At 42.4% G+C, this 17,747-nt stretch overlaps 1 protein-coding gene across 1 annotated transcript; it reads right to left on the reverse strand.

Annotated features, from left to right (window-relative positions):
* Nucleotides 1-563: 563 nt before the first annotated feature.
* LOC309367067 (cytochrome P450 2K1-like) lies at nt 564-11,047 on the reverse strand (the record flags this gene model as incomplete). The annotated part of the gene is made up of 9 exons (XM_081906348.1): nt 10,785-11,047; nt 8,787-8,949; nt 7,812-7,961; nt 7,300-7,460; nt 6,594-6,767; nt 5,262-5,409; nt 1,644-1,828; nt 1,134-1,275; nt 564-751 (listed from the first exon to the last, which is right to left on the reverse strand). The coding sequence occupies exons 1-9, from the start codon at nt 10,965-10,967 to the stop codon at nt 564-566; spliced, it is 1,494 nt and encodes a 497-aa protein (XP_081762474.1). The 5' UTR covers nt 10,968-11,047.
* Between the last annotated feature and the right edge of the window lie 6,700 nt (nt 11,048-17,747).

Raw genomic sequence — 17,747 nt, forward strand, 5'->3', positions numbered from 1 at the left:
CTAAGCCAGAAGCAGAAAGTCACAGAACTAATTGGCAGCATGGAGATGCCAGAAGCAAACCCAGTTGCCAGATCTATTATTACAGACTTTTTAAATAACCCAGAGAAAACAAAGCCATTGCCTGACAATAACAAATACAGTTCAGAATCAGAATACATTGCAGCCACAGATGTTAACATACCCAACTTCCTCAACCATTCCTTGTAAGGCATGGTTCCAGACCCTTTATCATCTTGGTCACAATTATCTGCACATCTACTTGGGAATATGATGCTTCAAGATCTTTGAAAGTATATGTTAACATGGGAATACATGCAACCAGATTTGTTGATTGATCTCTATGCCTCAAGTGTCATAAGAACTCAGGGCCAGTTTTAAGTAAGAGATGCTCCAATGCTAGTTTCACGGGATTTGGCAGTAAGGCAGGTAAAGGGGAACGCAAGATTTGTGACAAAGCACGCACCAATTCCACCACTAGGCTACTCAACCCAAATACCCTTGCAGAACAGGGGTGTTTTAAGAAAGCCTCGCAGGTAAGCTAAGCAAGCCAGGACCTTTGAGTCTTAGAAACGTGGCAGAGCACAGAGCTGGTGGGGCATGGGCGATGTTGTTAGCCCAACAGCAGGAGTAAGGTCCAGGTCTTCTTGAGACATTCCAGGAGGTAGCTGGAAGGTGAATTTCTGCAGGAGACTTGTGAAGAAGAGGAAGAGCTCCATTTTGGCAAGAGTCTCACCTAAACATGCTCTCCGACCTGTAAGGACACACAGGCAGCAGAGAATACTGCGTTTAGCAGTTCCTTAATAACATCCCAAATCACAGACTAAAATGCAGAAATAAAATAACAGCTCACGGTGCCCATCTTAAAAGAATTATGAACTCCCAATACCAGCCATCCTGCAATGCTGAAAACCAGGGGTGGGAAACCTTTCTCAGCCTGAGGGCCACATTCCCTGGTGAGCAACATTCCAGGGGCCGCACACCAATGCTGGCCAGATCTAGTGGCAGAAATGGCCACAGCAACGGATGTGATTCTTACCTTTGCACAATAGGCTACTTTCCATGCATGTAAAAATCCCATTGACTAAGCACACACTATGCAGATATACACAAAAGTAAAAAAAAAAAAAAGTTACCTGCAGAGAAAGGCATGAAAGCATCTCTCTTTATGAATTTTCCTTCAGAGTTAAGAAAATGCTCGGGATAGAATTTATGTGGTTTCTCCCATTGAGATTCATCGTGCAGCACAGAGGACAGCAATGGTATGATGTGAGTCCCCTGCAAAGGCAAAGCAAGAGTCATTTTAAAATAAAGTGTATGCCTCTGGTACAATAAATATTTAGTGTAGGAGAAATGAGATTTGAGTTCATCTGAAAAATGTCTTTAGTGTGACAAACTAATGTATAAACCATGATCTCCCACTAGAAATGGTTTCTTTTCCAACCTTGTGCTCCTTCCCACTGAGATCTGTTTAATGGGTTGAAGCTGATGCCTGACACCTTCCGAAGGGTAGACTGAAAACTTACAGTGCAATCCTATACAAGTCTGCTCAGATGTCAGCCACCCTGAAGTCCAAGGGGCTTACTCCCAGGAAAGCCTTAAAATGTATTGTAACTAGTGGGCAGCAGTTCAGTGAAATGGATCACCTTTGGAATGAAGTAGCCATTGAGGGTAACATCTGTAGTCGTGGCATGTGGCAGGTTGGTTGGGATGATATTGGCAAATCTCTGGATCTCATGGACCATGGCATCTGTATAAGGCATTTTTGTTCGGTGTTCAATCCTTGGCTGAGAAGATCCAACAACCTTTGCAATTTCTTCTTGGACTTTTACTGGGGAAAACAAAAAGAAATATGTTTATTTTTCTGCTCAGATTATGTATTTGACTTAGATCTCTTAAAAATTAATCTCTGAAGTATAAAACTGCCACAAACTCATTCTACAGTTCCATAGGCTCACAAATTTAATCTCTAGAATTTGGCAAATGTATTTTTAAGGAGGACAAACAAACAATTTAGACAATAACCTGATATACTGAGGGAGAGATGCCTCCAGGATGATTATTAAAATATCACTGCTGGGAATATCCTGAAGTGGTATCTTTTACATATAAAGGTCAAAAACAAAGATTTTGGGATCCTCCAGACCCTGATAAATTCTGGAGAAATATGGGAAAGAGTTAGCTGGAGAAAGAGTATTTGGACAGGAAGAGGAAGATTCAACCGAGGTGGCGGCGAAAGAGAAATAACTACGGAACAAGATGGCTTTGAAAATTCTAAGTGGGAATGTAAAAAAGCAAAATAATAGGACTAAATGAATAAAATTGATCATGTTGTAAAGAAGTTAAACTTGGAAGTTATATGCCTCCAAGAAACAGGAAAACTAGTAGCTTGGCAAATAAAGAAGAAAGAAGAAAAAACTGCATTGATAGAATAAATGTAGGAGGTAGAGTTGTGGAAAATCTGAAAAAATAATAGATCAATTTGTGAGTTTTTATACAGCAAATGAGGTAACGTAGAAGAAATGGGTAAATATTTAGAAGACAACAGACTGCTTAAGATACCAAAAGTTGAAATGTCATTTCTGAATAGACCTATCACAATGATGATTTTACAGCAAGTAATTTTACAGGCAAAATTAGGGAAGGCACCCGGACCTGATGGAGTTTCAGCAATATATTATTAAAAAATTACAAGATTACCTAATGCAACCTTTAAAAGATATTATGACTATAACTTTGAATATAGGATAGTTACCCAAATCCCAGAAGAGTGTATACATAACTGTGATTCATGAGCAAAATAGAGATCCAAAGCTGGTTAAGAGCTATCGACCTATTTTGATGTTGGATAATGATTATAAACTGTTTGCAGACATATTAACTAATAGATTGAAAACTGTATTAAAAGAGAAAGCATTTACACTCCGATAAAGCATTTGACAATGTCTCCTGGGACATTATATGTTTAAGGCTTTGGAATATATGGTTTGTGGAGACAGTTTTATAAAAGGAGTTAAGGCAATATATACTGATCCATCCATAAGTAATGTATTGACTGAGAATTGTAAAATAACTAAAGGAACTAGACATGGTTGCCCACTATCACCTTCATTGTTTATAACAATTTTAGAAGTTTTAGCACAAATAATAAGATGTAATAAAAAAAAAGCTGGAATAAAAGTGGGAAAGAGACAATAGGAATATAATATAATATAATATAATATAATATAATAGCTTTTGCAGATAATGTGGTGATATTTGCCGAGGAACCAATAGAGTCAATCCCAAAGACATTGGAAAAGATTTTTTATTTTATTTTTTAGAAATAGCAGGTCTTAAAATTAATAAAGATAAAACCAAACTCCTGGTAAAAAATATGAATGATGAGAGTAAAAATAAATTACAAAGTTTATCCATCTTAAAGAATGAAAAGAAGATTAAATTTTTGGATGTGTGGTTAAGAGCAAGAATATAAATTTGTATAAGGATAATTATTTAAAAACGTGGGAGGATATTAAAATAAATTTGGAAATATGGAGTAGAATGAAACTTTCATTACTTCAACCATTAAAATGAATGTATTACTGACAATATTCTTTTTGTTTATCCTTATTATTCACAGAATAAAATCAAAATAGAAAACCACAAAATACATAATCAAAATAAAAACAACCGCCAATAACCCCCCTACAAAGAAACCACATTTTAAAAGGTCATTGAATGCTTCAATCAATACCAGTGATCAGGACGACAAATTGTTTCAACAAATGGCAAAAATATATTTCTAAATATATCTGACAAGGAAAAATAAGAATAAAACATTAAAATTGACAGATGAAAGAGAAAGGAGGTTTTTTCCTGCCGCATATAAGATTCTATTATGAAGCACCTTGTCTATGCTGTTTGAGGGAATGATTGTTATTGAATAATCCACATATTTCAGATTGGGAAGGTCATGATAATATTTTTGGTTGGCATGCTTACGTGAGGTATGAAAATGTGAAAGTACATAAAGGTTTTACAAACCATATAATCAGGGGGGAAATGTATAGAGTATGGGATAAGTATAGAAAACCTTTTGGAGACCAAAACACCACTATGGCTTTCACCTTTGGAGAATTTACCGATAAATTAATTTTTTTAAAAGATTTATCAGAGATGTTACCAACATGGTTACAATATCATCATTTGAATGAAGTCTTTAAAAGGGATATGAAGCGGGGAGTTAGGGAACGAAAATCACAACTAGAAAGGGACCTGTTAAACTGTAATGTTAAAGTGATATCTAAAATGTATAAGATCTTATTGGAATGGGAGACAAAGGACGAACAAGTGAAATCTTCAACGATACACTGGGCAATAGATATTAGTAATAATATAGAAATGGAGGCAAGGGAAAGTTTATCAAATGTGGATATAAAATTTACAGAATGTTATTGTTTAAGAGACAACTATATGAATATGTTCCATAGATGGTACCTTACACCTAGTAAATTGGCTAAAATGTATAAATCCAAACTGAATATGTGCTGGAAACATAAAGAGAAATAAAGTACTATTTTTCATATGTTTACTGGGAAATGATATATGATGAACTGAAAAAGATGTTTAAGATGTTTAAAAAGCCATAAGCTTTTCTTTTGGAAATTATGACGTCAGAACTACCTAGAAATTTATTTAGTATAGAATATTTAGAAATTTATTTATGTATGCAATTTATATAAATTTATACAAATTTATTTATTTATGCAGCCATTGCTGCAAGATTAATATTTGCTCAAAAATGGAACGATGAAGAGGTCCTGACAAGAGAAAAATGGATACAGAAATTAATGGACTATGCAGAAATGGCAAAACGTACTGGTAGAACAAGATTATTCTTATTTTTAGAAAGCAATGGAAATGGTTTATTACGAATTTACAAACAAACTGTAACCATACTAAGACATTGGCAGGATTAATGAAAAAAACCCGCAATTTCAATATATATCCATGGGATATATACTGGAATATATATCTAAAATTATATGTTGAGATAATCTGGAGTATGAAGGAATATGAAATGAAATTTTAAAGAACCACAGAAAGAGGGAGAAGGGAGTCCAGGTTGAAATGTTAAGCTTATGACTGAACAATTGTTGTGATTATATATATATATATATATATATGCAAATTATAAATATTCTCTCTCTCTAATAGTTATATATAAATGGAATTAAGATATCTCAGAAAAATGGAAGCCAACCCAATTTAAAAGCACTCACTCTGAATTTCAGGATATTTCATCATTAGTAACAGTCCCCAGCGCAGTGTGGTGGAAGTGGTCTCCATGCCAGCACCAAATAAGTTGGCCACAACAGCTTTTAAGTTTTTGTTGTGGAAATATGCATTCGTCTTCTTCTTCTTTTCCTCCTGGGTTGCAAAGAGTATGAACTGATTAAAATGAATGTAGTGAGAAAATTTCATGTGCAAAGATAAAAATGAATACCTGACTGGACCCGATGATCCAAAGTATCATTGCACAGCACCCTAGTCGCTAAGTAGTGAGAGATTCCAGGTTTTCCAGACTATGCCATCATGATCATATAGGGTTCCTGCAGGAGGAGTGCTCGCCTCCAGGCCAGGAGAGGCGAGTCACCAGAGAATCGGGGCCGCCCTATGCCTCAGGGCAGATAAAAGCCGGACAGCCCCAGTCCCAACTTGAGGGAGCAACACTGTTGGTTGCTAGTTCCTGCCTAGACCCTGTCCTGCTTTCCTGCCTGAGCTCGTGACCCGCCCTGTCTCCCTGCTTGCATGCCTGTTCCTGACTTCACCCGACTCCCTGCCCTGCACCCAGCTTCAGCTACTATGGACTGCCTCCACGTTGCGCCTTTGACGACGGACCGGACTTGGACCTCGCCTCTCAGGTAACCCACGGGACCAGCACACCAGGCCTGTAGATCTGCTTGAACTTTTCAAACTCATCAGTAATTAGTTTAAGATTTTAGAAATAATTTCCAGCCTGTTATTGAGAACTCTGTCATCACCCAACCACCTGTTTCCTTTTCTGGGTGCTAATTAATTGATAAGCGGAAACTCCAATTCATATTTATTTCCAGTCTTAGTAATGGTTAAAAGAACTGAAGGCATAATTTAAGGCTGATTGGTCAGTGCATGGGCCAATGTTTTTTCCTTGCTCTGAGATGCCTCCCCACCCACAAAGCTTCCTATCTCCTCCAGTGTGAAGAATGCCTTCTTCTGAGGACATGAGGCATTATCCCATTGTCCCTTGTATCAAAAGGGAGTCTGGCAACCAATATTTATGACTTGATTACCTCTCATCACTGCATAATTATCTGTAATTACATGTTTTCTAGATCAGGGATTTCCCCCCCAGAAATGCTGTTGAGCATGCAACCTTTGACCCTGCAGAGGCAACTTCTGTAACACATTAACAATGGCTGACTATTGGGAAAGGGGAGGAAGTATGCCAGGTTGGTCCCTTCTGAAGTGAGACTTCCTGACTACAACTGACGCATTCACTTGCGAATATGCCCTTAAAACATGAATTGAAAATGGCAACGCTTATTCTGGGCCAACTTATAAGACTCCATTACCTCTTGCTGTTGGATAAGAAATGAGTCAATAAAGCTCCTCTGGTCATTTTCATCCAGATCTCTGAGGTGTTTTATGAAGGTGGCATTTATGAAGGCAAACAGCTCATCTCTGTTTTGCTTGATAGTCTTACAAGCCCCCAGAAGAAAACCAAGAGCAGGAAACATGTTATACAGCTGAAAGGATAAAAATGTGAAAAAGGAAAAAGAGGCATTAGAAATACTCAGTATTGTACTCTCAGCTGGGTCTCTCAGAGCATGACTGCCCAAATACAAAACAAAACATTTGGAATGGGGCATTTGGAATGGGGGGGGGGGCTACCTCAACATAGCATAATTTATGTGCAACCCCAGGATAATAGGCTATGGCAGTTCTCTTGCCTTCAGAGAGGGAGATCTGCCCTTGGAGGCCCCCTCTGAGCCATCATGGAACAAACAATCACTTTTTCTTCCTTGTCCTTGGAGCCCCGATGGCAGTGAGGCCAGAAAGCGTGTGTGCAAAAGAGACTTTATTATAGTTACGGGATGACTGTACCGTGTGAGTTCTCTAAATATTTTGAATTAGCACCAGGTTTCTCAAGATATCAATATTCTGTGTTTTGTAGTGAACCCTGCACAATATACAATAAACAGGTAGCCCTGCCCACTTTGCATACACTGTTATTATAATCAACTGTTTGTTTGTTTTAATTGTAAAAAAATAGATTACCGTGACTGAGAAGCTTACGGCGAGCCGGATATTTTCATTGACCAACTTCAGAAGTCTTATGTATGTGGGATCTTCATAATCAAATCGCTTGTCTAGTAGTAGGGCCACTATTATATTGGCAACAGCTGCATTCATAATTGTGGTGGTCTCAAATGGTTTTCCTATACATAAATATGACAGTTAAGCAAAAATATTCTGTTTAAAATGTGGGATGTAAAACACATAAGAGACGAGTACAACATTCCTAGAATGGACATGCCATGGGATGCTTTCTACCAGCCAGGAGAAAACTTCCTGTTTCCTGTTTCCCCTGGATGTGGCCATAGCTGGGCTAATACCTGCTTGGAAGTCACAGGAGTTATTGCAGTGCAATCTGCACATTACAGGAACAGACCAATTGCAGGGAACCCTGGGATCTGTGCTTCTGGAATTTAGGAATATGTAACACAATAGTCTTGGCACATTTAAACAATGGTAGTGTAGCTATACACCAGAGGAAAACACCAACTCACCTTCATAAGATTCAAATTTATTTATCAGGACACTGCATTCCTCAACAATTCTGTCCTCTATGGTCCTCTTTCCCATTCCGTAGTCCCGTAATGTGCTTAAAGCAAACCGCCGCATCACTTTCCAGTTTTCACCATTAGACTGAATTACACCTGAAGAGACAGGAGGAAAGCTTTCATGTCTGCATGGCCATTGTACAAAAATATCAATAAATTGTGTTCTGCATTTCTTCCATGGAACTGAGAATGGATCCCAGCTATTCTCCCATTCAGACTTCTGAGCTTTGACAAAGCAGCTGGCAGCTGTGCTATCAGAGCATGACCTGAGAACCCATTGATCAATATTTTCCATTACAAAGTGTAGGATAGAGTTGAGGTTGGGTTTTACATGTCACGCGTCCCAGCAGAACTCAGCTTGTTACTTTGTATTCCATTATGCCTCCTTCATTTTTCTTCTCAATATAGGCTGGGGCAGAAAATGGTCAGTCAGTTTCCCCTTGGTGTGTGGCATTACTTTGCTGTGCGACTATTATTCACAATCCTCCTGCCTCATTCTCCCCCACCTCTACAATATGACTGTTGGGATGAAGGTGGAATGGGAAAGGTTTGCTTTAAGTGGTCTCCATTTTTGTTTCTTCAACAGAGCCCCACTGAGCCACTGAAAGTCAAGACCAAAAAAAAGTTGGCCTGGCCTACTCTTTTTAACATTTTAGCTTGATCTCCAGAAATCCACATTTGACATTTTTTGTGACACATGCTCAGCCTAATGCCTGCAGATACTCTGTCAATGTCAAAGCCACTGAGGTTGGTTGAAAAATTCACAAGGATTTTCCCCCACAGGAAACAATGGATTTCGATGACTTGCTTTGCAAACACTCATTTTACAAACCATTTCTTGGGAACAGATTGTGTTCACCTGGTGGGACCAGTGTGTGTCTGCAAGCATTACCAGTTCCAGTAGAAAGGGAGGTGCCTCACCAAAGCCTTGTGCAAGCTCTTGAAATAATGGAACGATGGGCCTGTCAGCAAATGCGTCCGCCTGATTAACCAGAGCCTCCTTTACTGTCTCATATCCTGTCAACACCACAGTTTTCTGGGGTCCCATTTGGATTCTGAAGACAGGGCCATACTGCTTTGACAACTGGAATTCAACAGAAAAAAAAGTGAGAAACAGAGTTCTGGCATACCTAAAGAATTTATTAATGCAAATCATCTCTGACAGAACCAAGACTGCATTAACTACCACCCAGTCTCAAATCTTCTATTCTTGGGCAAGGTGATTGAGCGGGTGGTTGCTGAACAACTCCAGGAACGTCTAGAGGATGCGGTCCATTTGGATCCCTTCCATTTGGGATTCAAGCCTCATCATGGGACTGAAACTGCGGGTCAGTGATTTCCGGCCGGCTAAGGACAAGGTGAAAGCTGTTTTCAAGTTCTGCTGGATTTCTCAGTGGCCTTTGATATCATTGACCATGACATCCTTCTGGACTGTCTAGAGGAGCTGGGATCTGGGGGCACTGTTATACAGTGGTTCCGCACCTTTCTCCTGGACCGTGTCCAGAAAGTGGTGTTGGGGGATGAGTGTTCAGGCCCCTGGGCTCTCACTTGTGGGGTTTGCAGATAATAACCAGCTCTACCTCTCTTTTAATTAAAAACCATTGAAGGCAGTGAAGGTCTTGTGTGAGTGTCGGGGGGCGGTTGGAGGATGGATGGTGGCTGACAGATGGAGGTTGAATCCTGACAAGACAGAAGTATTGCTTTGGGGGGGAGGGAACAAGAGGCAGGCAGGTGTGGAGGACTTCCTGGTCCTGAATGGGGTAACTGTGCCCCTGAAGGACCAGGTGTGCAGCCTGGGAGTCATCACAGCTGTCCATGGAGGTGCAGGTCAATTCTGTGTCAATGCAGCTATCTACCAGCTCCATCTGGTACACAGGCTGAGACCCTATCTGCCAGCAGACTGTCTTGCCAGTTATCTCCTGCTTGTACTGTTGCAATGTGCTCTATGTGGGACTACTTTTGAAAGTGACTCGGAAACTGCAACAAATCCAGAATGTGGTAGCTACACTGGTGACTGGGAGTGGCTGCCGAGACAATATACTACTGGTCCTGAAAGACCTATGTTGGCTCCCAGTACATTTCCAAGCACTATTCAAAGTGTTGGTGCTGACCTTTAAAGCCCTAAACGGCCTCGGTCCAATATACCTGAAGGAACGTCTCCACCCCCACTGTTCAGCCTGGACACTCAGGTCCAGGGCTCAGGGCCTTATGGTGGTTCCCTCACTGTGAGAAGTGAGGTTAGAGGGGACCAGACAGAATGCCTTCTTGGTAGTGGCACCCGCCCTGTGGAACGCCATCCCATCAGATGTCAAGGGAATAAACAACTATCTGATTTTTAGAAGAGAACTGAAGGCAGTCCTTTTAAGGGATGTTTTTAATGTTTGATGTTTTATCATGTTCTTAGTCTGTTGGGTGGCCATGGAAACCCAGCCAGATGGGCAGGGTATAAATAATAAATTATTATTATTATTATTCAGTTGTGGCAGAACAAATATTTGCTAGGAATAATCAGAAAACCAGAACAAAATAGGCAGTTGTAAGGATAAAAGTGATTATACCTTTATGACACCTCTCAACTCTAGTTTAGAAAGATAGGCTGAAGGAGGAGGCTGGGCTAGGCAAGGTTCGTATTGGCACTTTTGCATACTTGAAAATGGAGGCAGAGTCAAGCGGGATTCGACACCAGACACATTGTTCAAATTACCAGTTATAAATTGCAACTAGGTCCCATGATTGGGAAATTAAGAGGCGGTTCTGTAGCATACAAAGGGGAGATGAGATTTATAGGCTCTAAAAAAACAAAATGTATTCTATTATTGATATTAATAATAATAATAATAATGATATTCTACCCTGCTCATCTGCCTGGGCTGCCCCAGTACCCTTCAGCCTTGCCATGGGAAGAACTGGAATCTTTACCTTTAACATGGTTCTGTAAGGCCTCTTGCGATCCATGATGTGGAGATTCCCAATGAGGGGTAAAGGCCTCGGTCCTGGTGGAAGATTTTGGGAGCTCTTGTTCCCGAAAGTGCCCAGTTTCAAAACAAAGTAAACCATAAGGATAAGGAGGAACAACACTGGAATAGGCTCCATCCAAACCATTTTGTTTCAGCAAGCGATTTTTTTTGCAGTGGTTATAATGAAAGCCACAGTGCAGTTTGGTCGAGGGCAATGTCTTGCAACTGCATTGAGCAGCATATATATTATGCTAGGTACTGTCTCGAGCTAATCATTAAACCATTATTAAACTCTATTGAACCTGGCTGCAGACCTGTCACCCAGATTATGTGTAAAATTAATCTGTTATAATGGGAGTAAAGGGTAGCAATGTGAAATTATTTGTAATCGTTGAACTGCATTCAGGGATGGATTTCTGAAAGTGCACCAGTATGGACTTCTGGAGAGGCAAGATGGCAAGCACCACAGCAGCATGGAGCTCCTGAGGACCACAAGCACCAATGGCGCTGCCTGGCTGGTCCCAGCACCGCCACCATGGCTGGGAGGGAAGCGCATTATTTCATTAACGGCGAGGCCACGCATCAGAACAAAGCATTGCAAAGGCGTTTTTCTACCCTGCTGGCGCAATCCCCAATGGTTGTAGCTAAAACTATTCGTTGTATCCATAAAAGAGACTAGCTCAAAACAGTGACTTTTCTTTTTGGTTTCTCTGGAATGTTAGAGAGAGCCTGTTTTGCAGGTGCGAGGGGCTGGTTCTTGCTCCGTGGAAGGGGAAGGGGCGAGGGAAGGAGGGAGGCCAGCCACCAGCTGGTGGGTGGATGGGGGGAGCGCTTCTCATGGCCCACCGATGCCCCTCCCTGGCCCGCCCTTCGCACCCCAAGCAGGAAGGAAGCGAAGCACCAAGCGGGCAAGCAGGCGATCTGTGGAGCAAGGCTTTTTCCTTGATGACGGGGCAACCTGCCCATGACTCCCAAGCCTACAGTGAGCCAGGGGAGGGAGGAGTTTTTCCACTTTGCCAGTGGCCCCGACAGGCGTAGGCTTAGGAGTCGCGGGCAGGGATACACATGCAGAGTGTCACCCTCCCTCAGGATGTCACCCGGTGTGACCCACCCCCACTGCACCCCCTTGCTCAGCCCCTGAACAGAGCTCCAAGGCCTGGGGGCCTCCAGAGCCAAACAGAAAAATACCAAAGACCTCCATATAAAAACCTGGCAACCAAAAGGCTAACATTGTCTAAAAGACTTCTTCAAAAACAACAAAACTGCAGTGCAGTTTGGTCAACAACAGTGTCTACCAACTGCAATGAGCAGCCATACATAATGTTTCTAGGGAATCATTAACCATCCCTCTGATTTTTTTTTCTTCACAACTATTCAGTGCTGTCCATTGGATGATTTGCATTTCAGTTTAATGTATACTCAAGTGGGTGGTGCTTACTTGCAGAAACTAATGCTTTCCAGAACATAGCTGTCAACCATCCCTTATTTGGTGGGAAAGTCCCTTATTCCAGCGCTGTGTCCAGCAGTTGTCCCTTATTGATGATGTCCCTTAAATTTCCCGGGTTTCAAAGGGAGTAGCTCCTCTCCCTCCCTCCATGCCGGCCAGGGAGGAGGGAGGCTCCAACTGTGTTGCTTGGCTGCATTGCTCACCCAATAAGGAGTCTAAGAACGACTGGGGGGTGTAGCTTGCATGCTTTGTGCCGATCAAATCGGCCGCGTTGCCTGGGGACTCGCCTTTGCTCAGCGCTTCCCAGCGGAGAGGTGACGTTGGTTTTTCTTGCTGCATCCCCTTGGCCAGGTTGCTGTGCTGTGGGAACCACCGCTTGAAGCTTCGTTTGGCTGCTGGTTGACTAAAATCCCTTATTTTGGCTGCTGATCCCTTATTTTCAAGGCTGCTTGTCCCTTATTTTCAAATCTGCAAGTTGACAGCTATGTTCCAGAACAGATCCAAATGCTCTTGAAGGCGGAGAACTCATCATTCAGGATTACCTGTAAACTTAGTTTGTTTGTTACACTGGGAGTAGAGAGCAGCATTGTGAAATCATTTGCAGATAAAATTATTCCACTTTAATTAGGTATGACTGCATTGTGTCCAGTATTTCCTGAACTTTCTCCCATTGAAACACTCACACATATTTTTCTTTTTAGCATAGTTTTTATTCATTTTCATCTTGAAACTGTTTAACATGATGGCATTAGGCTATATCTTTGTATACATTAGAGCATATGACATGCAACAATGTGAGCAAGGAAGGACAATAACTAAACCGTACATCCTCTTGTAGTGCCTAAATCCATTCCTACAAAGGTTATGGGGCCCAGTGAAGACAAAATTCAAAGTATTATAGTGGGTGTGGCTAGATTTTCTTAAGAGAGAAGAGAGATTCAAAGCGGGCATTTTTTCTATTTCCTGGTGAGACCATAGTGACTTCCACTGACTCCAATGTGAAAGGGATTAGCTCCCTCTTCCCTCTCAGAGCAGTAGCTAGTCCAGATACAGAGAGAAGATGGCTGTTTTATTCTAAGCCAGAAACAGAAAGTCACTTAACTAACTGACAGCATGGAGATGCCAAAGGTAAACCCATCTATTACTACAGACTTTTTAAAGAACCAGGAGGAAACAAAGTCATTGCCTGACAACAACAAATACAGGTCAGCAATACTTTTATACCTGACCATGACATGCAGGTTGGTTATATCAAATGCAGTGATTATTCTGAGCAGAAAAGTGAAAGTTCCTACTGAACATGACTGGACAGCTATCAAGAGATTTGTCAGACATCTAAATGGTATAATGAACTGTAAATTAAAGTTGCCAACTTACAGTGATCCTGAACTGGTAGGTTACATGGACACTGAATGGGCTGGGGGTGCAAAAAACTATAAATCTGTGGGTGGGTATGTCTTTATGCCTGCCAATGGTCCAGTCTCCTGGGGCAGTTATATACAGAATTGTATATTGTCTTCTACAGGATCCAAATACATTGGAGCCATCCGTCTGAACTAGTTAAAGCCAAGCCAGACTAGTGGGCTCCGATACTAGCGGAACTATTCACTGTGGTGGATAAAACTGGAATTCTGCCTAATTCATGGCAGAATTCCATAATTATTCCAATCTTTAAAAAGTGGGGCAAAAAGTTACCTTCGAACTATCGACCAATAAGCCTATTGTCAAATATTGGGAAATTGTATGCAAAACATCTATTATCCAAATTAACTACATGGCTTGACCTGAACATCATCACAGGCCCAGAGAAGGCAGTTTTTAGGCCAGGAAATCCACTTTACGTAACTGTATAGTGTTATCCCATTTAGCCACTAAGTACATGTGGCACCATAAGGAAGGACTATTTGTGGCCTTTTTAGAGCTTAAGGCTGCTTTTGACTCAGTCGACAGGGGGCTGTTATGGTCCAAACTGGAGACACTGGGCTTAGACCCCAGGTTACTTTACCTGATTAAAAAGCTTTACTCAAATAATACCTGTCGTATAAGAATAACTCCAGGGGACGATATGTCAGACCCTGTTGCTATAAATCAAGGTGTGAAACAGGGCTGTGTTCTTGCTCCCTCTCTTTTTAATCTATTCTTAAATGACCTTGCCCCATTACTAAAACTGGTGGATGCTCACAGCCCAAAACTCAATGCATCAAAAATTCCCATTTTTCTATATGCAGATGATATGTTTCTGCTCTCACGGACTAGAATTGGCTTAAAGCATTTGTTAAATGCCTGTATTGACTATCTGTCTATGGGGCTATCTGTTTAGCCCATTTTAGTGTTGGCTAAGTTCTAAAATCTTCCTGGATGTTTTAACTGTGTATTTTTTTTTCTGACTGACGGTCGAATAAAAGGTTGATGATGATTATGACTATCTGTCTAGTATGAAAATGAGTATGAATTTTGACAAAAGCAAAATAATGGTTTTCAGGAATTCTCATAAGAGATATATTTGGGGGTTTTGGTGGCAAACACATCCAGCAGGTATTTGAATTCAACTACTTGGGGATCGGGACACAGGTGGCGCTGTGGGTTAAAGCCTCAGCGCCTAGGACTTGCTGATCGAAAGGTCGACGGTTCGAATCCCTGCGGCGGGGTGCGCTCCCGCTGCTCGGTCCCAGCGCCTGCCAACCTAGCAGTTCGAAAGCACCTCCGGGTGCAAGTAGATAAATAGGGACCGCTTACCTGCGGGAAGGTAAACGGCGTTTCCGTGTGCAGCTCTGGCTCGCCAGAGCAGCGATGTCACACTGGCCATGTGACCCGGAAGTGTCTCCGGACAGCGCTGGCCCCTGGCCTCTTAAGTGAGATGGGCGCACAACCCCAGAGTCTGTCAAGACTGGCCCGTACGGGCAGGGGTACCTTTACCTTTACCTACTTGGGGATCACTTTCCATCACAGGCTCCAGTGGTCTTCACACTGCGCAGGGGCAGTAAACGCCAGCAAGCTGTCCATGAGGGCCATATTGCGCTTCTTTGCAACAAGAGGTAACCAACATTTCCCTTCAGCCCTCAAGGCTTTTAATGCTAAAGCCAGAGCTCTATGGAATTCCAATCTGGATGTCAGGGTTTTCCCAGTCAGCAGAAAGAGTGCAGGCAGCCTTTCTATTTAAGATCTTCGCTGTCCCACGATGCGTACCTTACGCAGCCATGTGTTTAGAGTGAGGCCGACATAAGCTAGAGACAGTTGCCTGGATGAGTTTTCTTTTATGCTGGCTAAGCATCTGTTTTTCAGACAAAGATACATTACTCAGTGAAGTTCCGTCTGACTCCTTCCCTTCCGCAGGGCTACAACTGTTTTGCACAAAGATACGGCAACTCGGGCTTTCAGAGGATCTCCTGGACGCTGTGGCCTTCCCAGTTGCCAAAACCATGTTAAAAACTAGGCTGTGGGACATAGATCGCCAGGAACTAATCTCAGTTGGGGGAAAAACATGCTCCCCTCTTTATTTTCAACTCTCTTGGGTGCGGGAATTTAATCTTAATTGCTGTATTTTTCACTCTATAACACGCACCTGACCATAACACGCACATCGTTTTTAGAGGAGGAAAACAAGGGAAAAAACATTCTGAATGAAACAGTGGATGTATCATTTTTGTGCTTCATGCTGTGGCCACAGACATGTGATCTGATGGTGAATTTGGGGTGACCCAATGCAAAATTCCTGAGAATCCCTGTGGATCCATGCTTTGTAACCACATTTTTGCACCATTGCAGCCCCAGGCAACAGTGGGTGCGTGTTTTTTGGGGGGCAGGCTGTAGCCATGGACATGCTATGTGCTCTGATGGTGAATTTGGGGTGACCCAATGCAAAAATCCTGAGAATCCCTGTGGATCCATGTTTTGTAACCACATTTTTGCACCATTGCAGCCCCAGGCAACAGTGGGTACGTGATTTTGGGGGGGCAGGCTGTAGCCATGGACATGCTATGTGATCTGATGGTGAATTTGGGGTGACCCAATGCAAAGATCCTGAGGATCCATGTGGATCCATGCTTTTTAACCACATTTTAAGTGGGGAGGGAAGGAAAAACACAGAACGGACAAGGAGCACGAGAGGGGTGTGCAGAGAAGCAGCTGGCTAAGAATGCAGGAGAGGGGTATAACGGGAGGGAGGAAAGGAAGGCAAAAGTTTTCCCTCACCTACCCACCCAAGCCAGCCAGCTCGCGCTCCCTCCCTCCCTCCCTCCCTCCCTCCCTCCCTCCTGCATGTTTTCAGCAGCACCGGAGCACAGAGACGACACTCTGCTTTCCCCTCTGCTTGCCTGGAGGGGAGGGGCTTTCCCTGCTCTTTGTTCCGTTTGAGCAAACACAGCAAGGAAACAGAGTTGGGTGGGCAGTAAGACCCTGAGGCAGAATGCAAGAAAGCAGCCGCTTCCTCTTTTCAGGTTTCCCTTCTCCGAGACGCGCGATTTGATTTTTGCCTGCTTTTTTTTGCCTCCACTCGCGCCATTTGGCTCCAGGGACCACACATTCGCTCAATAACATGCACGGACATTTCCCCTTCCTTTTTAGGAGAAAAAATCTGCGTGTTATAGAGGGGAAAATACGGTATTTACAATTTTCGTTTAATGCGCAAGAAAGAAGGGCTTTTTCGCTGGCTAGGTTCAATTCTAATCCTTCTAACCTCCCTTGGGGTAGGTTTGCAGGTTTGGCAGAAGGAGATAGGATCTGCCCATGCGATGCCCACCTGGTGGAAACGCTAGCTCACATGGCCCTTAAATGTAAAATGTATGATGATCTCCGCCAACAGTTTCTAGACCATCTATGTATTCCAACATGGAAACCAGAAACGGAGGTTATGCGCTTCTTATTACAGGGGAGAGACCAGGAGCTCACCAAGACAGTAGCTAACTTCCTCTATTTGATTTTTTGTCACTGAAGTATGCTACAGGATCCTGCCCTTGCTGGAAACCCACAGAGATGAGGCAGATTGCTCACCTCTTCTGCCCTTTGGCGGGTGACTGTGCCATTGGAGTGGCGACGAGATCGCACTGAAATATTCTGAATGTATTCTGAATGTTCTTATGTAATGCCAATAAAGGTTACTTGACTTGACTACATTGGAGCCACAGAAGCTAATACAGTGGTACCTCGGGTTACATACGCTTCAGGTTACAGACTCCGCTAACCCAGAAATAGTGCTTCAGGTTGAGAACAGAAATTGTGTTTCAGCGGCACAGCGGCAGCTGGAGGCCCCATTAGCTAAAGTGGTGCTTCAGGTTAAGAACAGTTTCAGGGTAAGTACAGACCTCCGGAACAAATTAATTACTTAACTTGAGATACCACTGTATACCCAACTTCCTCAATTTCAGCATAAGGCATGGTTTCCAGACCCTTTATCGTCTTGGTCACAATTCTCTGCATTCTACCTGGGAATATGATGCTTCAAGATATTTGAAGGTACACCTTAACATGGGAATACATGAA

The sequence above is a fragment of the Podarcis melisellensis genome, assembly GCF_964234715.1.
Source record: "Podarcis melisellensis genome assembly, chromosome: 3".
NCBI lineage: Eukaryota > Metazoa > Chordata > Lepidosauria > Squamata > Lacertidae > Podarcis > Podarcis melisellensis.